We start from the raw sequence: 25045 nt of genomic DNA, 5'->3' as shown, positions 1-25045 counted from the left end.
TAAGTGTTTGTAAAGTTATGTCCTTGCAGCTGTACGCGACGTTCGGTAAAAAGGGCGTGAACAATTTGATTTCGTGAAGCTCGTTATCTTCGTGCCGGATTTTGATACAAATTTGCGCTGTAGTCTGGAAAATTTGCGTGGCTGGTGAGAGATCATGTCTGCCATGAACTTATACTCAATGTTGCGAATTGAGGTGCAGTCAATAACACACGTTAGGTTTACTAGGGGCCATCTGCTCTGATACCGCATAAGAACTGCTCAAAGACGAGTTGGAAATGATCGAGTGAAAACATAAAGCTTTGGGTTCATAAAAGAGGCAGCCATATTTTCGAATACAATGTTGTTTTTGTTTGCAAACTCATTCAAAGCTATTGGCTAATAATGTGCAATACCTGGGTGAAATATGAACCACTCATCTCTCGCAGGATACTAACATTATGAACAGACTGTAAGTATTGAATTTACTGCAATAGTAGCTATTAGAAGAAAACTTTGTGCGTGTCAGGACGCAAAAAAAATCAATTTAAATTGTTCACCATCTGTTACGTCAGTCATTTTTGATGAGTTTTGGTTGAAGAGCGATGAACCTGTAAGCCAACATAGGTAACAAACGAAACGATTTATCAGTATCCTATATTTCTAAAGAGAGTCCAAAGGCAAAGCATGAATTGCTTAGTAAGAAAATCATATAAAATGTAAAACTTTGTGGATGTCAATCATCGAAATGTTTATAATTTTTCAAAAGTTTACATTTTTCTCAATTTTGCCTCATGTTTTTGTTACAGAACCCCTTTCTGCTAGAAGATTAATTTGATTGCGATCTATATTCCATTTAATGGATTTTTTATAAACGCGTGTTAATGATTTGAAACAAAACAAAACTTACACTAAAAGAGCAACAAATCATGTATGAAACAGTATAAAAATGTTGTTGTATTGTGAAAACTGCTATTCTATAAGAGTAGGAATGTAAATTACATAAACATTACAATAATGTAACCTAGATTACATTATGACCGAATTCATTCACCCCAGGACTGGCTTTCACTTGGGATTCATATATTTATGGCACCATTAGGATATTGTTTTGGCTTATTGATGCGCGTTTGATTGTTACAGGTAGATTTCCAGCACAGGCGGTTCATCTTTGAAGCCGGTGGTTGGTTTCGCATGTAACCCACCTCATCTCATCCGGTGATCGTAATCGGTGTGCGAACTCAACGGCCTACAGCTTTCGCCTGATGTCGACTGATGGCCATTGGGATGCGGGTCTGCGGACTAAAAAGACGTACCGCTAAGGGTGGTGGTGTGGAAAAATGGGTCGTAAACCAATGGTTTCACATTTATTTTGCATGGACGACCGCCGCATGCATGCACGAGCAGATGTATCATCGGTATGCGCCGTGAATCAAAAAGAAATTATTCATATCCAACTCCTATTCAGTTGTCAGTGCCAGCGATCTGCCTCTCGTGCACTCCTCATGTCGCCCAATCCCTGTCGCTGTTCGGTGGTTTGCTTTTGTTGCAAAAACCAATGCAACGATGTATGATAATGGGTATCTGCGATAAAATAATGTCTCGCAATGGTAAAAGCGGTTGCTTTATTGCACCCGTTAGGTTTCTTCTTCGAGCGACGGGTGTCTGCTTATGAATCCGCCCAAACCCAAGGATACGGTTCTTCCTTCCGAGACGCACGCAGAAGAAAGCAGACGATGTCATAAAAAGGAACAACGGGAAACAATATGTATCAGCAAGCGAAGCTATTCAACTCGCATACGTAATGGTACGCACGCGACAAGCCCACATGATTAGCTGGCAGTTACAGCAATGACGTTTTAATGGCACACTCCCGTTACTGATGGCATTTAGAAAATCCGCACCCCTTTGGACCAGACTTTTTCACATATTTAAAATGCACCACTGAGTGCGTGATGCATCTGCAAAAGCGATCAGCGATAGAAAGGTCACTTTGAATAGGTAAGAAATTGTGTCTGCTATTGAACAAGTCTGTTTTGTCAACCAACACTATGCTGAGTTTCACATTCTTGCCCTCACCATAATTCAACATCTTTCGACGCGTCTTGCTTTTGCGTCAACTCGAGGAGTGAAGAAGGTACCAGAATTCCATTTGAAGTCCCACCTTACCTTACACTGACTGCTAGTTGAACATGCCGGTGCCGACGTATGCCGAGCTCATATGAAGCATGAAGCGGAAAGGGATTGCTCCTGCTGCCCACGAACGGACAGACGGCCAGTTGGCTGGGTGGCCTGCGATAGGGCGAGGTGTCGCGCGCCAGAGGAATGGTCGGTTTTCAGAACCTTCTAAGAAACCGGCAGAGGAAAGTGCTAATGTTTTATTCACCAATTTTAAGAACACAGCAAAACAGCTCATAAATATCGAATCAAACGTTTGCCCGGTCAAGCGAAAATCTACAAAGCGTGAATACTTGATGGAGTTGCCCCCTCGGCGGCGGCGGCGGCAGCGGCCGGTCCGCCTGGTGCATATGCTCCGTGGCACCGCGAAACTCACAACCGGACGATCGTGACACCGGGAGCAACCGGGTGACGATGGGCTCTGCAAGGACATCGAATGCGGAATCGAATTGCGATTGCGGTATGCAGTATCTCTTGGAAGAAATTGGGCAACTGGTGACCACTGCAATGCCCAATGACACTAGGATTGCACCATGGCCGCTGGTGCCAAAAAGCGTTGCTCCGGCGCTGCATAAAAGATTAGTCACTCGGCACGAGACTCATCACAGTGCATGCTTTTGCATCCGTACGTGGTCCGGGCTTTATGCTGCCATTTGTGATTTTAGCAACAATCATTATTAGTAAAGTGTATATGTATTCTAACCAGAATGTTTATCGAAGGAGGTAATACATAAAATAACAATTAATCAATGTTTGTTTGAATTCTTTAGGAAGTCGACAAACGATCTGATTCCATGCTTTGTCTAAAGAATTGGTTTTTTTTTTGTCAGCTCAATGTTAGCACTTTCTTATAACAATCAATAAACATTCACACACTGTGATAAACTCATCTATTTTAATTACCTGAAGTATTTCATCCAATTTATTTGTAACATGAAACAGTACCTGTTGATATTTAGGGGAGGGAATTATACTTTCTTGCAAAGGAATCAGAAATAAGAAGGAAAAGAAAAAATACCTACGATCCTCAACACAATTGCCATAAGATGTTTGGCTATTTTGTTTAACAAGATAAAGGAAATGTGCTGTGAAATAAATAATACCACCATGCTTTCCTTTTGGGTGATATCTACTACCACTAGTTTCCTGAAATGTGTACAAGAACTAGAACAAACCGCAACCATCTGTACGCAAGATTGGAAATTTAGATTCATCATTGAAGATCACATCTTTCCATAGAGTAAAGACCCATAGAGAGCAAAGCATTTAACTTTTGACTCGCTGTATTTCTCTAATGAAAGAAGCGTTCGTCCTGTTAGATATGTACACCACAATGAAAGTATGGGTCTGTAGCTTTAAAAAGCAACATGTTCAGTAGCAGGTTTGCGTTTTGTGGGTACCACAACTTGAGGAATATATGTTAAAACACATTTTTATGTTTTAATACATACAGATTACTTTTTTGAGATAAATAATTCCAAGAAATTGCTTCTACACTCATTTTTGCCAATTTTTGCCCTAACAATGAGAGCGCCCTTTTGCCCCATAAGGAACATTTCTGGAAAAGTGTCAAATGCAAAATCTGTCATTTATCTTCCAGAATGAAGGCCACACTGATTGAATCTTTGTTAATTATGTGTGCTTCGTCGCTTATGATGGTTTGATATAGTAAATGGCCACGAAGTGAGATACTGGTTTTGGTCGGCTGAATCGGTTTTGGCAGCTAGCATTACTAACAGTTACGATCACCATCTCTGTGAACATTTTAAGCGGTCTGTGAAAACACCATGACACAATCACTTTTCCATTTTGGCTCACAGTCGGCTGCCCCCGCTTTGACTTTGTTTTTCTAGTAGCCGTGGCCACACGGAGCGAAAATTTGCGCGCAAATTTGCACATTAATGCCAAAATGTTTTCGCTTCGATATGTTTACATGGCCGGGTTGAGGAAATTAAAATTGTTTTTTTGAAGAAAAGGATTGAATACACCAGCAATGATCACTCACTGTCGATGTAAACCACAAAAAGAACATATTGTGAGCCCTACCGTTTGCAAAAAGCTTTTACGCTAGGCTTTACGTTCCACGGACCAATAATCGTTTGACAGCATGTAAACGGCAAGCGTAAACGTTTTGGCATTAATTTTTTCGTTTGCGCTAGAGTTTTCGCCCCGTGTGGCCACGGCTAGTGAGTCGCTGATAATACTCGTCCGTGCTAGTCTGTATAATCTGTTGCAAGTCTTTCTTCACTGCTTGGGACGGAAGGAGCCTCTCAACTCTTTGTCGCACTGAAAACGACTCCTCTTGCGGCTAAACAAGGATCCTTCATACACCACATGATCATGACTTATTATGTGGCCTCTATATTTTTGCGGTAAACTTGCAGTATGCAGTGAAATCTTTTTAACCTCGCTACTAAGTATATAAACATATGCCGAAGATGCGTCCACCCGTTCGTATCATGGATTGCACAAGTTATGATCAAATGAGTTGCGGTTATGATAGAAACACAAAGGATTATGATAAAAAAGGATCACATTTAGGCAACGATCAGCCCAACCATCCTGAATGAATATTCGGCCGTATCTCATCTGTAACGTATTTTCTGAAAGTATTGATCGTCACCGACTGCGGAAAGGAAATTTCAATCCTTCGAAGGATCGCTTTTCGTACTGGACAGATAATAGAGTAAGTTTTAGAAGAAACGTTGAAATGCCTAGAAATGTTTAGAAGAAACGTTGACGCCTGCACACAGAGTTCCTGTCACGATGGGAGCGCAATAACGCGCTTTATCATTTCGAAAACGCCACTAGGGTGAGGGATAATGCGACATTTTTCAGAGGGTCCTGATCCAAAGGTAGTTCGGTTTATGTGCTCATAAACCGCGCGAGTAGCAAATCATGTATGTTTATATTTTGCGCAAATTTGTATCTTTCTAACGCTTTCGAGAATCGTGAATAGTAGCAGGATTTTCCCATCGGGATGTTACATCCCCGATCCGGAATATTACCAGCAACCGGGCAAATGGTTAAATCCCATAGCCTGTAACAGAAATCGAATCGTTGTCGAAGTTACTTTGGTAAAGAACATCCTTTGAAGATCGTAGTTAGTTTGTGTCTCATTTATTAATGTATAGACTGTAACGAGATGAGGATTAAATGATGTAGCTAAAAAAATGTTAACGGCATGCCAAGAAGCTTGCCGTATCTCGGTTACACGAGAAGGAACAGAAATATAGCCCTATATCGTAATCGATCGTAATTCGCGATCTAGTGCTATGTACCGTACGGTTATTGGTATCAAAACGATTGAATCTTCAGGAACGCTTAGCACCGGTAGACCATCCGAAAGAAGAGGGAAAGAAAAGGACAAGGATTCACCCACGTGGATACGCGAAGTGCGATCTTCCAGGAGCGAGGCAACGAGGAGTAGTGAGGAAACTTGAAGCATCTTAAAGTATCCTAAAGTATCCAGACTCTAACCGATAGCCGGACATCCTCTAGCAGAAGCAGGTCAATAGGCACCATCCCAGCCAGCAGGCTTGCTACCTTCACAGATACTGAGCAGAACGTGCTCGCAATACCACGCGCTGCCAAACCTTGCAACCGCGCAAGCATCTGACAGCTTTCTCTTGCCACTAGTAGGACTGGCCATGGTGCTTCATGCTCAGAGCTCTGGTCACGCGATTTGCTTTGTCGACAGCATAATCCACGAGGCTCTTTCATCTGAGGTGATCATGAACCTCCAAGATACTTGAGGGTCGTACCAGTCCTCATTGTGCTCGCACCAACGTTAAACGTGCTGGTATTCCTTCTTCGCTCGGCTGATCACGATTTCCTCCATCTTCGTTAGTACTTTCAGGGAATGCTGCGAGATCTAGTTCTGGATGCGTCGCGCCTCCTTCGATCTGATGAATCTGATCGCGTAAAGTCGTAATCGTTAGGTTCCAGGATTCCTGAATTCTTCGTCAGTAGGCTTCGTAAACTTGCAAATGTTGACGGGGCCGGGACGTTAGCCCTGTGCCCAACCTCCTGTGACTTAGGAGGACCATCTGGCCAACTGGATTAGCGTCCTGGTGGCCAATGGGACGAGAGAAACAGAAAACGAGGGTTATCAGATAGGCAGTAGATGGGTTTCATAGAAGAAGATCTACAACTGATGCTATTCGCATGGTTCGTAGTTACTTGTGTTACATGCTCACAAGCTACTTCGAGGATCGTGTCTTAATTTCTGATACTGACTCAGGTCAACAGGAAGTGCCTCTTATGGCAGGTGTACCTTCTCTGGAACGTGATGTCCGACACGATCCTGCAGATGAGCAAGCTTGTTGGTTGTGGGTTTTGCCGATGATATGGTCCTGATGGTCTGCGGGCAGTCCTTGTGGGAAGTGGACATTAACACGGAGTGGTTGGATGGTGATGGTGATGTAGGACGCAATCGATTGAACGGGCAGAGGTTGATCCGAAGTTCTGGCGCAGGTCGGCCCATCCGGAACTACCTTAGATGCACTGAGGTCTGCACCCAAAACAGTCAGAGCTGCGGTCCTGGCAGCGAGATGGAACAAAAAGGCTTATTTTTGAAGATTTTTAGTGCAGAAACCATTCAACTTATTTTTTTCAAGTTAATGTCATATTAAACTAAAACTTTTCAAGAATATTTGGTTCAATTTTGGGGAAGATTTGTTCAAAGCTACGTTCATGGCATCCAATCTAGATAGGCATGTTCAATCCGGGTTCGTTAACGGTCGTTTCAAATTCAAAAAGCCGAAGACGCCCGAGACGGCACAGCGCCATCTACCCGTTGAACTGGTGTGGTTCATGCACACGCTCACTCTTTCGTGCGTTTAGAGCTCTCGCTTCAGCACTTTCAAACCGACCCGAAAACCAAATTTAAATTCAACCGTTAATGGTTTCTGCACTAAAAATCGTCAAAAATAACCCTTTTAGGACCCGACAAATAACAACCCCCCCCCCTCTCCCCCCCCCACCCCGTTATTGATTCTTATTCGAAAAAACTAATCATTTATTTTATTAGGTGGTTAGATTGAAAATTACTCTGTTAAATATATAGCTGTGCGCTGAAACTGCACACCCGGACATCCGAGATTCATTCATCGTGGCAGAGCTTTACTTCCGTTGTCTTCACCTGTCTTCCCAAAACATGGAAAGAGGATTCCAAACCCTTCACCATACTTTGGCCATACCAGAGAGACCTCGCATCCTGGATGCGTAGTACGGCAAGGCCCGTTCTGGCTTACAAGGGTAGATTTTCATATTCAAAGAGCCCCAAAGTCAGGCGGAGATCGATCGACCGGCCCTTAGGTCCCTTAGAGCCTCGAACCATACCTCCAGAAGGACGAACACCGTTCTGAGGACCCTCCGCCGACTCACTTCCAGGACCGCAGCCCACACTATTTTGGGTGCACCTAGGATTGTTCCGATAGAGCCAGACCACAGTCTAAGCAAAAAACGCTCAAAAGTCGTTGCCCTTTTTTCTAATCGTCCTGAACTGGCTGTTAATTGTTAATGTTCAATTGTGGATATTTGTTTTTTCAGAAGATTATTTTCCTTTGAACGACACAATTCTAGAGTACTCTTATTATTCAGAGTTTCACCATTACAATAAGGTGCTTTCAGTCCTTATACAACACCTCATTTCTTTTGAATTCAGATGCTTCCTTCCAAACAAACTTTTTTCTGCCGAACAGAACACAAGATTTTCTGCCCGAACGGAACTCAAGAACAAGCTGGCGGAAGATCTTGCCCCTCAAACCGATACGGTCAGTTTTGGAGCACAGAAACACCGTTCCTTATCTTTCAGATTCGACGGCCCTAAAGGCGGTTCACTCCGGTCCAGGAACTACATCCTCTCGGATATGATAGCGTAGTGTCTGCTAAGACTGGTTCCAGTCGCCAGTCTTTCCTTAAACAAGCCCTTCTGGGAAATCATCGGTTTTGGGATACCACCAGTTCTATTGCCGGCTTGATCCGCGCATCAATTCCTTAGCTCCAGGCGTCTGTACCGTCTCATCTTTCCGAGGGATCGTTAAATCTGATTCGTATCATCGACCATCAAGGAAACCAGGAAGAGTAGCATTCTCAGCATTTTTGCGAGGACTGATAGACTGCTTGCAACAGAAACCGAGCGACGACCAAACAAAAAGCGTTTGTCTCTGGTCTAGACCAATGAATTCGATACACCGAGCATCGTTTAAGCACAATTTCAATTCAACATAAATTCAACAGGCTTGTTTTATTCAATAAAAACTGCTCCAGCTCCATGCCGGGATGTCCTTTTAGCCATACGGCCAACCGGTGCCGATCCGAGGTTTTTTTCTACAACTTATGACGGAAAAGGCAGGCTTTCCTTTAAAGAAGAAGGCAAGACGTCTCGCACAAGTAAGATAATGTACTTCCGATTTGTTGAAGCCTTGAAGGACCTCCTTGAGCGTCAATGGTGATACTTTCGAAGCCAAATCGTGATCCGGATAACTTAGTGTGAGGGAAGTATTCCATCCAAGAGGAGACCTAGTTTAATGCCATGCTCAACCAGATAGAGAAGTTCCTGGCTAGGAGCTGGAAAGCCAACTGGATGGAAAAAGTTCTCTTTCAGGTAGCCTTGCGTCCAGCGGAAAAAGTGATCGGTTTTCCATTCATCGTTATCACTCGCGATCGTCTCTCATTAATTGCTAGATATTTCTGTACGTAACAAAGGTCCTGCGTCAAAAAGACCTGTTTTAAGGGGGGGCTTCGGTATTTTATTTAAATTCTTCGCATTTACTTTTTATATTTTATATGAGTGCTTATTCTTTCAAGAGTATTGTGTGAAATTTTGAGATCAATCGAAGCAAAACTGACAAAGATATGGATTTTTGAAAATCCGCCTTTCATACAAGGATCAATACATCTCGCAATTTTGAACAGCGTTTCCCAAAACCTACTTTTTCAAAGTCGGTGCCCATCGTAGCATAAAAACTACTGGACCGATCGATTTAAAATTTTGAACAGTTAATCTTTATACTCTTTGCCAGGTAGCCCCGTCGAGATTTTGTTAAAATTGTTGATACTTTTTTTAAAATAATTTTTTTAATTATGTAAAGTGTCTTTTTTACGGCAATATCGAAAAAAGCAGCACTTTTCCAACTTCAAAAATCTGCCAAAAATCGAAAAATGGGAAATTTAACAAAAACTCAACGGGGCTACCTGGATAAACTCATAATCTAATAAAAGAATATTCATTTGAATGTTTCTGATGACCCAGCACGTGGCTACGATGGGCACCGCAAAAAGTACATTTTTGCAAACTAGCCTTTCTAGATTGAATGCCATGAACGTAGTTTTGAATAAATCTTCCCTAAAATAGAACCAAATATTCTTGAAAAGTTGTAGTTTAATATTACTTTCACTTGAAAAATTAAATTGGATGGTTTCTGCACTAAAAATCGTCAAAAATAAGCCTTTTTTGGACTCGAAATAACCAAAGCCCCCCCTTAATGCTACAATTTAGTTTTGGATGACGTTCGAGGCGTTAATTAAAATACTTCCCATGGTCCAATTTGCATCAAATCTGAATCGTTTGATTCACTCATCGCTCATGAAAGGTTTGTTCTTTATTGGCGGAAAATCAATCTATTCGCACATCGATTCGGAGAGCAACATCGAAAACAGCATTACTTCTTCAACATCAAAAAACTGCCATAAATCGATAAACGAGAAAATATACAAAAACTCGACGGTGCTACCTGAATAAAAACTTATAATCTAACAAAAGAATATTCATTTGAATATTTCTGATGACCCAGCACGTAGATACGATGGGCTCCGCAAAAAGTACATGTTTGCAAACTTGCCCTTCTAGATTGCCATGCCATGAACGTGGTTTTTAATAAATCTTCCCCAAAATAGAACCAAATACTTCTGAAAAGTTGTAGTTTAATATGACATTATTTTAGTTTAAAGTTTTTTTACCCGAATTAACCAGAATTCTCCCTTAAAGAAAACATTCCCCATGATCGATAGCAATGGCAATTGAATCTTGGGCATGCGAGGACAACGCTGCCGGTGAATTGTTCCTCCTCAAGCATCACGTGCTTCACACTTGCTACAGTGACGTCACTGGTTTACCATGGAAACAAGGCAATCACCAACACATATTAACATCGGCATGGACGGACGCCCCAGTACGGGTTGTGTGAAAAACAACTTTTGTTCTGTACGACTCCCTCTCCGATTCACCCAGCTGTATCACTGATGATTACCAAGCGATCCAAACTACTCCACATCCCGGTCGTCGAGTTCCGCTGTTGGGGAAACCAGCATGAACAACAAGCTACGAACCCGGTTCAAAGGGTCGCCACAACAGATCATTCATGCTTTCGATTCAGTCACTGTTCGGATGTTGCGATGAGAAGGAAGCAGAACGCTCGTCAACCAGTGCAAAATTCCACCTTACTCCTGAATTATTCCTGTGGCACTTTTGGCGGTCTGTGTTTTTGTGGTGTTATTTTTTGACCTTGACAAGAAGATGGTGTATCTTTAAAGCTATCAAGACAAGAATCATCGGGCGTAAATCGCCAGACCGAAACGGCGCATTTTTAATGCGGTTAACGTGCTGAGTGTGGAAGAGTCACAGTGATTTAAGTGATGACCAATGGTCTAAGTCAGCATGAGAAATAGTGACTCAAAATAGTGAAAAGCAGTCTTGTGTAATGACGAAATTTGAAATATCTCAAATTCTGGCGACTACCCAGCAATAGAATTATAGTGGCTTATTAAAAGGTGAACAACTTATCATTACACTGTGATCACCACTAATAATATTTATCAAAAATAATTTATAAACAACCCCCTTCTATGGTGAAACTGTTGGAACTGGAAAATTCTCCTATCCCTAGTGTTTCCCAAGAGGCAGGGTAGAACGGAAACCACTCAACCAGAACGATCCACCGGCACCGGTCCAGCAGCCGCGCTGGGTCAGTCATTGTCACCCTAACCGTGGCGAGCGAGACAAATAAATGTATCACGGAAGTGGACTGGTGGATCGCCAGAGTGCGAATAGGAGTGCAACATTTTTGTAAAAAGCAGCCAACATACACGGGGGCCATGAATAGAAAATTGTTCTGTTATTTCCTCCCATTCCGAACGGCCTCACTCACTGTCCATTTTCATGTTAATGCATGACCGGAATCATCGTTTTCGTTCATCTGCGTCCAAACATTTTTCCAGCGTATGAGGCTGCTTTACCTTCATTTGACCGCAAAGCTATGCACCATGCGTTGTTCTAGAATGTATTACCAGCCTCACAGAAACTGGTGGTTGATGGCGGTTGATTGATTGATGTCTATCAGAACATTTCCAATGACACGAAATGACTGCAAACATAACCTGTGGTATCGTTAATCACTAGTTGGAATAAGCCAACTAGTATCCAAAAACCTTACGAGCATGCATTCAAACGATGCATACGTTTTGTTAGCATACAGCTTCACGAACACGAGCAATACACAGGAAGACCACACTATTCAGACGATGAGCATTAATTAATTAGTCTGCATATAGTATCACTAATAAGTTCCGAATGTTGCAGAACTAATGAAATATCAAGTATAAGCTAATTGTCCCCATGTTTCAATGGGTTATTCGTGTCCAAGCCTGGAAAGGTTAATTAATTTGTTTCGTGACAGATGCCAAGCATAAAACGGCCTCACGCATAAAAAGCCGCTTGAGATATGGTTTTGGCAATGTTTTCGTTGCTATTGGAAAGAGTTTCCCCCAGTCCACGCTATCAAATTTCGTTGGTTTGCATGATTCTTCGCAATCAAATGGAACTGTTCGGTTAGCTTGTCTCTCCGCCAAGCTCGACCTCGGCGTCGCCGTACGGAGGCTATCGCAGTGCAATCATTTGAATTTGTCATCCATATCAAGCAAAACAAAAAAAAAACGCGCATTAAACTCATCTTTTGAGTGAATAAGTCCCTAGGTTTAATCAGGGCATACAGTACACCTACACAACTACAGCGTAATGTTTGTGCCAGCCTCGTAATGATATGTTTGCGACACTGAGTAGATCATGTGGTTTTCACTTTCAGCTTGCAGCTTGTCATCCGGAGTATCGAATAGAAAATGAATTTCGTTCCGCTGTTGATTCGAATATTCAGCGGCTCACTCTACGTAATGCACAGCAACACGAACTGAATTACAGAATGCAGTTTTTTCACCCAAAACTAGTACTTTATCTACTGGTAGTTGCAGCAGGATTGACTCGTGGTCAAATTCAAGATGTTACCGTCGTGCTCGGGCAGGGCACTTTAGTTGGGGTACGTGCTTCATAGATTACACGCCTTAGACTGTTGCTTTCTGTAACTTTTTTCCTATAACTTTTTTGTAGCTTAAAGTGTTCCCGGAAACATCACGCATACCGATCTATACGTACCTTGGAATCCCTTATGCGAAACCTCCAACAAGCGAACTTCGTTTCGCCCCTCCCGTACCGAGTCCGGGATGGAATCGAACGTTATATGCGCGCGATTTCAAGCCCATCTGTCCACAGCTAGAGAATAACAGCTACGAGGATCTTGGCAATGGGAACCAATATCGATCGCGTGAGACCAGTGAAGACTGTCTGTATCTTAACATTTGGATACCGGAAACGGCCATGCGGTACGGAGGGTTCCCTGTGTTAGTGATGATCACCGGCGAAGAGATGGCATTCGATTGGAATGCTAACCGAGCGAGTGGTCTCGATCTAGCAGCCGATGGCATCATCGTAGTGACGGTTCAGTATCGAAGCAACGTGTTTGGATGGCTGTCGTTGGCTAAAAAGTATGCCCCAGGGAATCTCGGCCTGTTGGATCAGCATCTGGCGCTGGTCTGGATCAAGGATAACATACAGAAGTTTGGTGGGGACACAAATCGGGTCACGTTGCTTGGCCACGGTAGTACCGGTGCGCCGAATGTGATGACCCACATGGTGAGTCCCAGGGCACGAGGGCTTTTCGCGCGTGCCATCATCATGTCCGGTACGATCTACTCTCCGTACTCGGCGGTGAACGTGGATAACCGGCTTTCGCAGGAGATTGTTAAGATTCTGGCCTGCAACTACGACGTTGGCCGTAACATACACAAGTGTTTGCAGCAGAAAAGCGTCTACGATCTACTGCGAGCCTACGAGTATATTTATCGCAACGGGAACTACACCATGAATCTTGGACCGATTCTGGATCACTACTTACCGATTGGCGATCGCTACGTACTGGATGATCCTCGAACGCTACACGAAGCGAAGGCACTTGTGAACGAGGACATGCCGATCATGTTTGGCATTACCAGCAACGAGGCAGCTTTCCTGTCCAGCCAGTGGATCGAACTGGCTCGTCAGGGGTACGCTTCTCTGAGGAAGTATATTAACGAAACGCTGCTTCCAAATATTATCGAACAGTATCACTTTGAAGGTGTTGGACAAGAACAGGTACCACCGCACAACCTGTACAATTACTGTCCCAATTTAATTCCATCTCATCGCCGGTAATTGCATTTCAGATAAGAGAAACCATCAATTGGCGTTTCTTCGATCAAATCCCAGAGACAACTGCCCATCATCTACGGGCACTAGTGAAGCTCGTGTCGGAAACACGCCACGAAATACCGTTCTACCGTACGGTGCAAATGTTCAGTACTCCAAAGCCACCGCCAAAGTTGATCGCGATCGGTACGGTCGAGGCAGAGTATGTCACCGCCGAACAGCAGACTCGATCGTCCCAAGCTACTGGCCCTGTGTATGCGTACCTGTTCCACCATCCCAACTCGATGGACATGCGAGGACGTATCAACTATTTCGGTGGAGCATCGCATTCGTCCGATTTGCCTTTCCTGATGGGCCCTAGCTTGTACCGTGAGATTGGACGGAAACGGTTAACGCAGCTGGAAGATAAGCTATGCAAGAAAATCCGATCATTGTTCGCCGAGTTCATTAAAGGCGGGTAAGTACATTGGTCCGGAGTGCGTCATCTCCATGTGAATTCTCTACCGGTGCTTGTTGCTTATCTTTCAGAAACCCTACTCCTGGCCGTCAGTTTGATTCGTGGACGCCGTATACAGAGAAGCTAAAGTACATCAAAATAATTTCGGCAAAGCCCGAAACAGTCCACAGAAACGATCACTCGTCGCTGGAAAACACATTCGAGGATAATTTGCAAGAAATAGAAGAGAAGTTGCTCAGCGCCGATGGCACTGGTGGCGTTCCGGCTGGAAACGTGGTTACTGTCGCACCACCCCAGAACCCCTACGATCTTAACTCGAACGTTCAGGCCGACCAAGAGAGTTCGCGGACATCGAAAAGCGCAGTATATCTTAGTAACGCGCGCGATTCCGAGTACTTTTACTATTTGCGTAAAATCAATAGCTTTTGGGACGAGTTCCTGCCCAAGCTGAGCCACATCGTAAACGAAACGAATCAGGAGAAGTTGCGCAACCGACGGATCGATCTTACGCTTGAGGAGGAGCAGGATTTGTTCCGCGAAACGGCCGCGGCGTCCAAGTACAAGCATGCGTTCTTTTCGATGCTGACCCTGGTGTGCATGTTGCTGGCAGTGCTGTGCATGTGCGTATACATACTGAAAAAGAACACCAACAAAAGCCTGTCGAGCATCTTATGACATAAGTTTTTCTTCCGATCGAGCCTCTTTGATCGGAAGAATCGCCGCAAAAAGCCGGACGTAAGCAGCATGGGAGATGAGGATGAGTTTCAGGTTACGGGCATCAGCCATCGGATCAGGACCCAGGAGCGTGTCATTCGTACTAATCCACTATACGGCGAAAACTTCCGAAAGATCAGTGAAAGCATTAGCCGAGGTACGGCCGATGGCAGTGGAGTTAGTGCTAGCAATCGAAACGTGATTGGGACGCATCGGTCACGAACGCCTTGTGAGCCGCCGGTTGCCATTTTAGCAGAGATGGAGCATGATCAAGAGGTGCGCAACTGGCGTTATCAACTGTCTGCCAGTCACTTTCAACCAGACAGCAGTACGCGCCGCCAAAAACTGCCCACTTGAGCAACATGGTGCTTTGTGTGTTTATATAATAAAGTTTGTGTGATTAATTAGTAAGAGAGGTTATAATAAACCGTCATGTGGTTATTAATGGCTGTTTGTTTCTTTGCATCGCGGGTGACTAGATCGAACTGTTGTTGATGGCTGTTTCAGTGAGTTCCTATCAGGCAGTTTTGATACCACTGATTTAAGGTAGAGGGGGTCTTCCGGATTAAAAAAGTATCATTTACCAACAGATAAAACTGAAATGGATACATCAGCTTGGAAAATGCTGATTAAATTTGTCAAATTGACCATACTTTCCTAGAAAAACTGAGTATGTAACAAAATATTTTTACAATTCGGAACATAGCGATTTTTACAAAGCTGCTTCTGTTAGGAGGTGCGATGGACCTTAAAAAATTACTATTTTGAAGCCATGCCTTCACGGAATTATTGTATATGCTGTGTTTTTTAACATATTTACCTCAAATTGCGACCATGAAAAGTTGTATGGTTTCGTCATCAATAAGCCGCACAAATGAGCACTTTATAAGGTCAAATCTCGCGTAAATCTGCTATCATGATAAGTTGATATACGTGGGTAATATGGTTGATTTTCTCTTGATATCTATTTTATGAGTCGTTGTTCAGCATCAAGTGTTAACTTTGTATGAGGAGTAATGATTTAATGGCTGGAAATCGTCAAACATCTTTTGAAATCTCTTTCTTTATGCCAGAAAGTAGAAATTGAAGGAACTTTGCTACAAACGTTCTTGTTTGAGGGACAAACTGCAATAAATAGGAATAGTAGAAAATACGTGGGTACACAAAATGACCTTCCTCATGAAACGTTTACGGAACAAGCATGACTGGGACAACTTATTTCCGCTTGTCGATTGCTTGAGATATGCATGTTCGGCCTTGTTTGACCCTTTTTCTATCCCGTTATCACACGCTGTCGGCATATCCGGACGAAAGCCTTGGTCGGCCTTTGTTGTTTTTTTTTTAATTTTTCTATTCCTTAAACACTAACTCTTGAACATGTTTCGAAGTATAGCACGGTAAGGAATACCTGTGCTTTAGATTTAAAAAAATTATCTGTAAAAGTATATCCCTCTCAAAATCCTAAAACAAGGGTCACCGACATCCGGAAAAATATTGTTCCAAGAGCGTTCTTCTGCTCTCTACAGAATGCGCTCTCTCAGAATTCCGTTTTTCATTCTCATACGGCCTCCCGTTGATTCAAAGGTCTTCGAATCGGTCTCATGTAGGCGATTCCCATTCAACAGAGAAGTTCTATCAAGAAGCCATTTCAGTTGCAAGAGATAGAGTTGGGAGAGGCAACAAACATGGAACAGCTTGCTACCGGAGTGGCCCAGTGCGCCAGCGCGTGTTCTACAGTTGACAGTTCACTGCCGGTCGTTCGCGAAGACAACACGTACCACGCAACATCGTTCATGGGCGGGCAAAACGTCGCCCATTAACAGCTGATACTAAAAGAGATCTGTCGCGGTCCGTGAATTCACGCAAGTTTAACAGCAGCTATATAAATTTGCCTTCTGCAGATCGATTGCTTTCATATATAAACCGCTGTGGGCATGGGAAACATATCGTGCGGCTAAGACGCTAGTCCTCAGTTGGAAGGTTTCCCATGCTGCTCCCTCGTTGAAAGTGATACGATTTCCTGTGAATGTGTGTGATTCGTTTCGTTTTGCTTCGGACTCCTATCATCAGCACTGGACAAGGAATCAATACCAGCAAGAAACGCTCTCATTGGATTCATCAGCAATCGTCGAAACACAGCGGGTATGTAAATCGTTTACTATTGATTTGCCCAGAGCAGATGGGCATCTTGCTCAAGGTCATGCCATTTGTAGGAGATAAAACAGTTTGCATTAGTTACATCACAAGGTTTAGCCAAGGTTATACTCTATCTGTTACTGCCCAAATATTGCCAGACTGGCTGCCAAATGCCAGTGAAGTGGCAACAACCTGTTGCAAATACATTAGCCCGTTATCTTCGGTTACGATGGTGACGATCCGATATCTAACGCACAAGAGAGGGAGATCCTATCGATTAGCAGTTATTATCACAACCGATGACGTACATGTTGTGTGCCACTGAATGTTGATAAATCAATCGTAGCGCGTCGCTCTCAGTCTATTGGCACCGGTTGGTAATACCAGGCGATCGAAATGTTCGTTTTGGTTAGATTTTTGCTGAATTATCACGCATTGAGACACGGGTTTTGCTAAAAGGAATTTACCAACGGGCTAATGCGAGCGTGCTCTAGCACCGTAGCTTGGTGTTTTTGGTGTTCACGAAATCTAAAATACAGTGAGCGGACGAGAGCAGTGTGAAGTGGTGATAACACAATCATAGGCAGTGTTATACGTGTGTGTACTTCAGGGAATGTGTGTTCTAGAATTCAAAATTAATTAATAATGATGAACCCGCGTATAACATGATACGAGAATTGAGGGACCAGAGGCAGTCTACCTATTTTTTGAACTCTCTTACTGTTAGCCGGGAGGTTTCTGAAATACTCACAGATAACAGCATATCAAAGGTACGCTATAATCTCTGTTGACCTGCAATGCAATCACGAGAAATCCAAAACGAACAACGTCCGATAGTACAAACAACGTGGAGAATACCACGGAGAATCTTCCAATACATGTTTTGTAGTAAAATCTTGAAGGCATCAGTTGAATTTCTTCTGATTTCACTATCAATTTAGCAGTATGGGTGTACGCGCTTAACAGGATGGTAACAAAAATTCGAGGTTGTATTCATTATGTTCATTGAATGGAGTTACAGCTATGCGCTCTTCATTTAACATCTTGTGGGCTCTGATGATTGACGCTTGATCTAATAGAATTGAGTACCAATCACATCAAGCAAACCGTAAACGTCGAATCGCAGATGAAAACATCTGCAGAAAAGAACAGCGCGTGTATGGTCAATTGAAATTGATGATAACCTCGCCATCTAAATCATTTCTCACCAACGTTCCTCAATCAATTGCCAGGGTAAAGTACCATCAAAAACTGTCCACGTCGCCTGTGGTATGCAAATATTTGATCAATTATACATGACATTCACATAGCATCAGTTAATTAATATGCTCGTATTAAACGATTGTTGGGCAGCATGGAAATACGATGAGCTTAAATCATCGATTCCTCAGAAACAATTGAGCCATTTGTTGCATCACGTGAACACTGTATCAGAATTGCATTGGTGTTTGACCGTACTTGAACGCCAAACGATGACCATCTGTTTGAAGGATAGCCGGCGCCGATGGCAGGTGTTTGCCATTACGTAGTCTTTCAACCGGACCAAGTCCAAGGGCGATCGATGAACAGTACATCCGTGTTTTACGGCATTGACATTGAATCAGTTACCGTTATCGTAAGGTACGTACAAGTGCCATGTGGCGGTTGATATTGATCTTCTGGTGGCAGTCAATAACCTCCTGGCAGGAAGGCTCATCATCAATCATCGTCATGAAAATGTCGTACATTTAAAAGTTCATCAAATCGAAAGTGAAAATATTATCTAAGCACTGGAACGCTGTGACAACCCGTCTTATCTCCCTGCCCAAGCGTTCTCAATCAGCTGCTAGTTCAAACGACCCATGACCGCATCGTCGTTGAAGCGCCTAATCATTGCCCGATGTGGAGTGATGATGCGTCTCTCTGCGAATTTTGAAATGAGAGTTGCCTCAACCTCACTTCGCTCATCCGGATTTACAGGGTGACAATGTGAAAGTGATACACATTCCGTTGCCGTAAAATTGTAACCAGTTTTCTTAGTTCTGGTTTGTTAACAACATGTTACAGGCATGTGATACATGCAACATGTCGGAAGTAGCAGAAAATAATTCTAACATTTCACCCCAGGGTTTGATAACAGTTCTAACTCGGTAAAATAACTCAATTCGCACGCAGGTACATTCAGAGCATTTCATTTTTTAAATTTTATCATTACCTTACCAACATTACACATATTTTCCATATATTCCGATGGTGAAGTTTCAAATTAAAAGACAATGCAAATCAGAAACAATTAATATAATTATTTTTTAGTAAACTTCTAGCATGATGAAGTAAACACCATTAGGAATGATCGTTTCATTTGTAGATAATTGTTTCAAAATTAAAGAATATACTATGCCCTGAACAATACGTTTTGCAAGTAATATGAACCTTTCGAAGTCACTTAAATTCACCGCATCTATGAGGAATATATTTAAGAGATGGCAGTTTCCTAACTGGATCCCATTCGCTATGTTTTGTATGGAGATGTGACTTATCTTCATTTCACGTGCTATCTTTGTTTCGAATTCTCCCTTTTTACATCACTATAGCTATTGTTCACCATTGGCCGGTGTTGAGTGCTGTGCAAGAATCGAGCAAAAATTTAAAATATGCACAACGTATCAGCATCTATGTACTATGCCCAATTGAACTGAATGATCAGAGATTCAAACGATTTGCTATTAAAATAGTTAGGATGATCGTACCATCAACTGTTTCTCGATACACCCTGTACAGCTATTTACTCGTAATCGTCTTCGTCGCCGAGCTCTCTCTCCCAAGTCTTGGAAAACATCTCTCAAATGTTGTCACACTACTCTCGACTTCTCACTTTTCAGAACACTATCGACCAACAATCGCGGCGGTCGCCCTCAATGCTCCACGAAACACGCGGGGATCACGCACTGGTGCGGCCATCACTATAGGGCAAGAACCGCAGGGAAATACCCCTTTACCAAGTGACTACAGCTGTTCATCGGGTGAAACTCATCGTGCTATCAATGTGCGCTGTTACTACTGTTTGTGAGCATCGTGAATGTGCTTGATCGTGATCGTTATTACTTTGTCGTGCATGCAGCAACGCACCCGAGCTATCGTTATGCAAGTAGCGGCGCGTGTGCTTTACTGATAATCATTAACCATACAGTGGCGTCGGTGCAACTATACCATCACTCCTGCCCCGGTAGTCTGGTGTATTGCACGATCAGCTGAAAGTGTCATTGGCAGCTGAGTGCTTTGCTTGTACGCCAGGAAAAATGATCAATCAAAAGACGCCAATCGAGGATGGCAGGTTTGTGTTGATTTTTCCCGTCGCCCGAGCGCGTGTGATCTAATTTTGTTTTCTTTGTACTGCTGCTTCATCCGGCCGTGGCTCCCTGTGCTCCAACCATCACGAAGATCGACGAAAGCGAAGCCTCAGTTCAACGAGCAGACGTATCTCGTCAGCCGCCAGTGCCTGCAGCAGGAGGATTTTAATCAGCTTTCGCAATACGAACGGCTCAAGCCGACCGGTAAGTGTATGCCGATATCGAGTTGCATCCGTGTGTTATGGCGCGATCTCTCGCGTTCTCTTCCAGCAGATAACACTACAGCACCCAACCAAACATTGTATATACTACGCTAAGTGTAGGTCATCTTACTTCTTAGCACTTTGCTAATGTGCTAATAGCTATGTTTGATACTTACAATCCCATTTTTGGCAATCACGACCAAATCACGCGATTCTCCCCACACTCATTAGCACAGTTCATCGTTACTTTTTGCCACATCCATCAGGATTTGAGATAGTTTTTTTTATTTTATTTTTTGCTATATTCTGACGTCCCATCATTGCTGGTAACATGCCAAAAGATAGTTAATATTTTTAAACCTTCAACTATTCATACGGACTATTCATACGGCTGGATTTATTTCGCCTTTCGCCAGTTACTGGCCCAATTGCTAAAGCAAATATTAGCTTAAACTTATGAAATCCACCCAGCTGTTGACGGCACATATGGGTCGGTCATGACGTGAGACGATCTTAGTATTTGCTTGGTACCACCTGCCCTTTGGGATAACCAGCAGTGTCATCGCGCGCAACAGGCGGCATTAGCGTAGATCAGTTCTGCATAGGATCCCCAGATTGGGTATTATTGCCGCGTGCCGTGCAATAGCTATGGACCTTACGTTAGATAAGGAAGCTACACGATTATGATGGGTTCGTACTCATAATCTAATGGACTAAGTTGTAAACGATTTTGGGACATTATTGGCCCACCTTACCTTTGCGTGTTGCTGAGTAGTACGATTAACAACGTTTAAAGATAATGCAGCCATTGATTGAACGTCCGGGGTCATTCCTGAGGAGATTGTAGATTGGTTGCGGTTTACACGAGGGGATCTTTATTCCTCCTTCGAAATCATTTTTTCGCATTATATTCTTTGCTCATGGGTAGCAAAATCGTTAAACGTACCTCGTCTGTGTTTAAACTGTGTAATTACTACAATCTAGCATAATTATAACTCTTTTGTCGTTTTTCTACCATTATCCAGCGCTGGACTCTATTGGATCTTCAATTCGCAGCGTCAAATGTCTTTCGACACTGAAAGGTTTCTTCCCAATTCTGCAATGGCTACCGCATTACTCCCTGAAGAATGATCTACTGAGTGATATGACCGCTGGCCTAACTGTAGCCGTTCTGCAGATACCTCAGGGTATGGCGTATGGTATACTCGCAGGAGTGGCGGCCAATGTTGGACTATACATGGCATTTTTCCACTGTCTCGTGTATGCTGTATTCGGTACATCACGTCATATTTCGATGGGAACTTTTGCTGTGACCAGTTTGATGACAGCGAAAATTGTCGCTACCTATGCAACACCCATTCCAACGCTGGCAGTAAGTTCGTTTTGAATCCGTTTTGCAACTGAACTTTGTCATTAAGAAGCCCCTCCCGTGGTTATTTGTTTTCCAGTCGAATGGAACAGACGTGCTACCAGATATAGTACCAGCTGACGTTTTCTACACCCCGATTCAGGTAGCCACAGCCGTCTCTTTTGTGGCAGGAATATTCTATGTAAGTTACTCATATTGTACATCGCACACAGCACTTAACTTTTTGTAATTTGTTTCTTTCAATTTCAGTTTATGATGAGCGTGGCTCGACTGGGAATGCTATCGTCTCTTCTATCAGAACCGCTGGTTAGTGGTTTCACGACGGCGGCCGCCGTCCATGTGATGGTCACACAAGTAAAAGACCTTCTTGGTATCTCGATTCCACGCTACAAAGGAGCCTTTAAGGTGATACTTTCGTTGAGTGCCATCGTTGTAGAATCCCCCAAATCCAACCTGACGGCGGTCTATACGTCTATTGTTGTGATTCTGTTCATGATGTGCATGAACGAGATGGTGAAACCGTGGCTCTCTAAGAAGTGTCGATTTCCGCTTCCTGCTGAATTGATCGCTGTCGTCGGTGGTACGGTGGTATCTTATTTAATCGGATTGGGTCCTAACTATGACGTTGGATTGGTTGGTACTATACCTACTGGGTGAGTAGTGTCCTGAGTATATAATGAGGATGCTCAGACCGATTCTAATGCTTCATACGGTCTGTCGTTGCAGTCTTCCAGCACCAGAGTTTCCACCGTTGGCTCTCATCAAGGCTGTAGCCGTGGATAGTATAGCAGTCACGATCGTTGGATATTCGATCGTCATGTCGATGGGTATGATCTTCGCCCAGAAGGATAATTATGAGGTGCGCCCAAACCAGGAGCTTGTGGCGCTTGGTGCTACCAATCTGGTTGGATCGTTTTTCTCCTGCATCCCCACGGCTTGTTCACTATCGCGGTCCGTCATTCAGCACCAAACGGGAGGAAAAACGCAAATTGCTGCAGTATTTTCGTCCCTCATCATGCTGGTGATACTGCTATGGGTCGGCCCGTACTTTGAAAGTTTGCCACGCTGTGTCCTAGCCGCTATCATCGTGGTTGCCCTCAAAGGAATGTTGGTGCAGGTTTATCATATTAAGAAGTTTCACCGCGAAGGTCACCTTGAGCTGTTCGTGTGGTGTGTAACCTTCCTATCAGTCGTCATTATTGACATCGACATTGGATTGCTCATCGGCGTGGTCATTTCGTTAATTGCGTTGTATGTGAAGGGCTGGAAAACTTACTATAGCTTGCTGGGAACGGTACCCGATACAGCTATTTACGTAGACATTGGTAGCCATCAGCGGGCTGAAGAGCTACCGTATATAAAGATCTTCAAGTACACCGGTGCGATCAACTTTGCCAACAAGAGTACCTTCAAGAAGGCGTTGTACAAAGAAACGAAGGTGTTGCAACGAACAAATGTATCACTTGTTCCACGCTACAATGGCGAATCGACAGGACTTCAGGCAACCAAAACGGTCATCATTGATTTGAGTAGTGTTCCGCACGTCGATACTGCAGCCTGTAAGATGCTGACGGAAATTAAAACTCAGCTCGAAAAGGTAAATGTAGCGTTACTGTTGGCTGCTCCGGCTGACTGTGTATACGACGGACTTTTGCATGCGGAAGCGATCGGAGAAGGAGGGTTTAACATTTTCCCCACAATCCACGATGCAGTGCTTTATGCGCAAGGATCCAGCTCTGCAGTATAACGACATTATCTCAGCTGCAACAAAACCTCAAGAAACAAAGCAATATTCCCAATAGTGCCTTTTTGCGGCAATGATCAATTGGATGAAGCTGCTCCAATTATATGCGGCAAATGTCTTATGATTAGAGATTAGTGATGCCTGAAAACCGAGGAACCTCAAAAGGCTGCTAAAACCAAACCACTCACATTGATTCGGCTGCAAAAGAAATCCCATTAATTTCCTTGAATTGAACAGTTTTCTTTCATTGAAGGTACAACGCGGGTTTGAACACAAAACAATAAACAACCATGTCGCTCGTATTGGTGGCAAAACATTCTAAAAATGTATTGAATAACTCAAATTATACTCGTTACTGATAAGGACCATAGTGATGGATTAAGTAGTTGACTCTTTTGCAAATAAAGATCAATGTTTTTTAAGCACGGCCATGATAAACATACGCATCCGAAAAAAGGGTCAGACGAAACAGTTCAATTTCGGAATCGTATCAAGTAGTTAGCAACAGAGGTTGCCCATTCATGATAAACTATACTATACTAGTAGTTCGTTGCTATGAGATACGGTAACTGGCGATAATGGAGTTGGAATTTTGTCTTCTAATCGATCGATTCCTCTGTTTTAATCACGTGGCATCAATAGTAATAATCAGCAAACAATAGCAATAATCAAACAAAACCCAAAAATGCTTCACACCTTTAAAAAAAACTGTAAATTTCAAGCATTTTGTGGTGTATGTTGCCTCAATATTGGACGTATACTAGACGTATAACCTCTACGACTTTTACTCGACCTACTTTAATTTGCAGTTGACTACCCATATAATATCACATCCTTTTTGGTGGTATCTACTGTAATCATGGGATTATTGGTCAATATCAACATCACCGCCTCCAACGCTCTGGCTTGATCGGAATTACATCGCATCTTTCTACCCGTGTCACTAGCAAAGGGTTCACCATGTTACCGGACCACTCGTCTCCGTTTAATACCGGCCACGGTTCCCGGGGGTTTGTCCCATGCAGCAGCAACCAGAAAAAAGTTCAGAAAAAAGCTCGTGGGCTTCAACCCTGGAGTCTTTGATGATCCTTTTCGGTCGTTTCCTCTAAAGATGATTTTTTTTTGCCAAGATGATCGTTCGATGATCGAACAGGTTTAACAACAAACATGACCTTGAAGGATCAGCTGATCGACGCCAAATTTGAGAACCAATCAGAATAAAAAAAAAATATGATTCTTTTTCCGAAAATCTCAATAGTCGTTTTGGTGTGTTTTATATCATAATTGCGTTATTTAACTTTTTATATAATTTCATCTAAATAATGAAATTTTAAGGAAAATTTTAAGGAAATGAAAAGGAAAAATAAAAGGGGAAATTGAAAAAAAAATCAACATGCCTATCAGCTCGATTCGGTATGAAA

The 25045-nt window shown here is 43.0% G+C and overlaps 2 protein-coding genes across 2 annotated transcripts; both read left to right on the top strand.

The window, feature by feature from the left end:
- The first annotated feature begins 10627 nt into the window (after positions 1-10627).
- On the top strand, positions 10628-14949 carry LOC125955759 (carboxylesterase 5A). The gene is made up of 5 exons (XM_049686909.1): positions 10628-10929; positions 12240-12467; positions 12539-13618; positions 13690-14129; positions 14201-14949. Exons 2-5 carry the CDS (start codon positions 12354-12356, stop codon positions 14802-14804), a joined length of 2238 nt encoding a protein of 745 aa, XP_049542866.1. The 5' UTR covers positions 10628-10929; positions 12240-12353; the 3' UTR covers positions 14805-14949.
- A 1681-nt stretch (positions 14950-16630) lies between these two features.
- Positions 16631-24009, top strand: LOC125955760 (prestin). The gene is made up of 7 exons (XM_049686910.1): positions 16631-16985; positions 19841-20292; positions 20400-20512; positions 21537-21883; positions 21960-22061; positions 22130-22533; positions 22607-24009. Exons 2-7 carry the CDS (start codon positions 20258-20260, stop codon positions 23625-23627), a joined length of 2022 nt encoding a protein of 673 aa, XP_049542867.1. The 5' UTR covers positions 16631-16985; positions 19841-20257; the 3' UTR covers positions 23628-24009.
- The last annotated feature ends 1036 nt before the right edge of the window (positions 24010-25045 follow it).

The sequence above is a fragment of the Anopheles darlingi genome, chromosome 3 (assembly GCF_943734745.1).
Source record: "Anopheles darlingi chromosome 3, idAnoDarlMG_H_01, whole genome shotgun sequence".
Classification (NCBI taxonomy): Eukaryota; Metazoa; Arthropoda; class Insecta; order Diptera; family Culicidae; genus Anopheles; species Anopheles darlingi.
The sequence above is the reverse complement of the archived record's forward strand: the minus strand, read 5'-3'. Positions and strand labels throughout refer to the sequence as shown.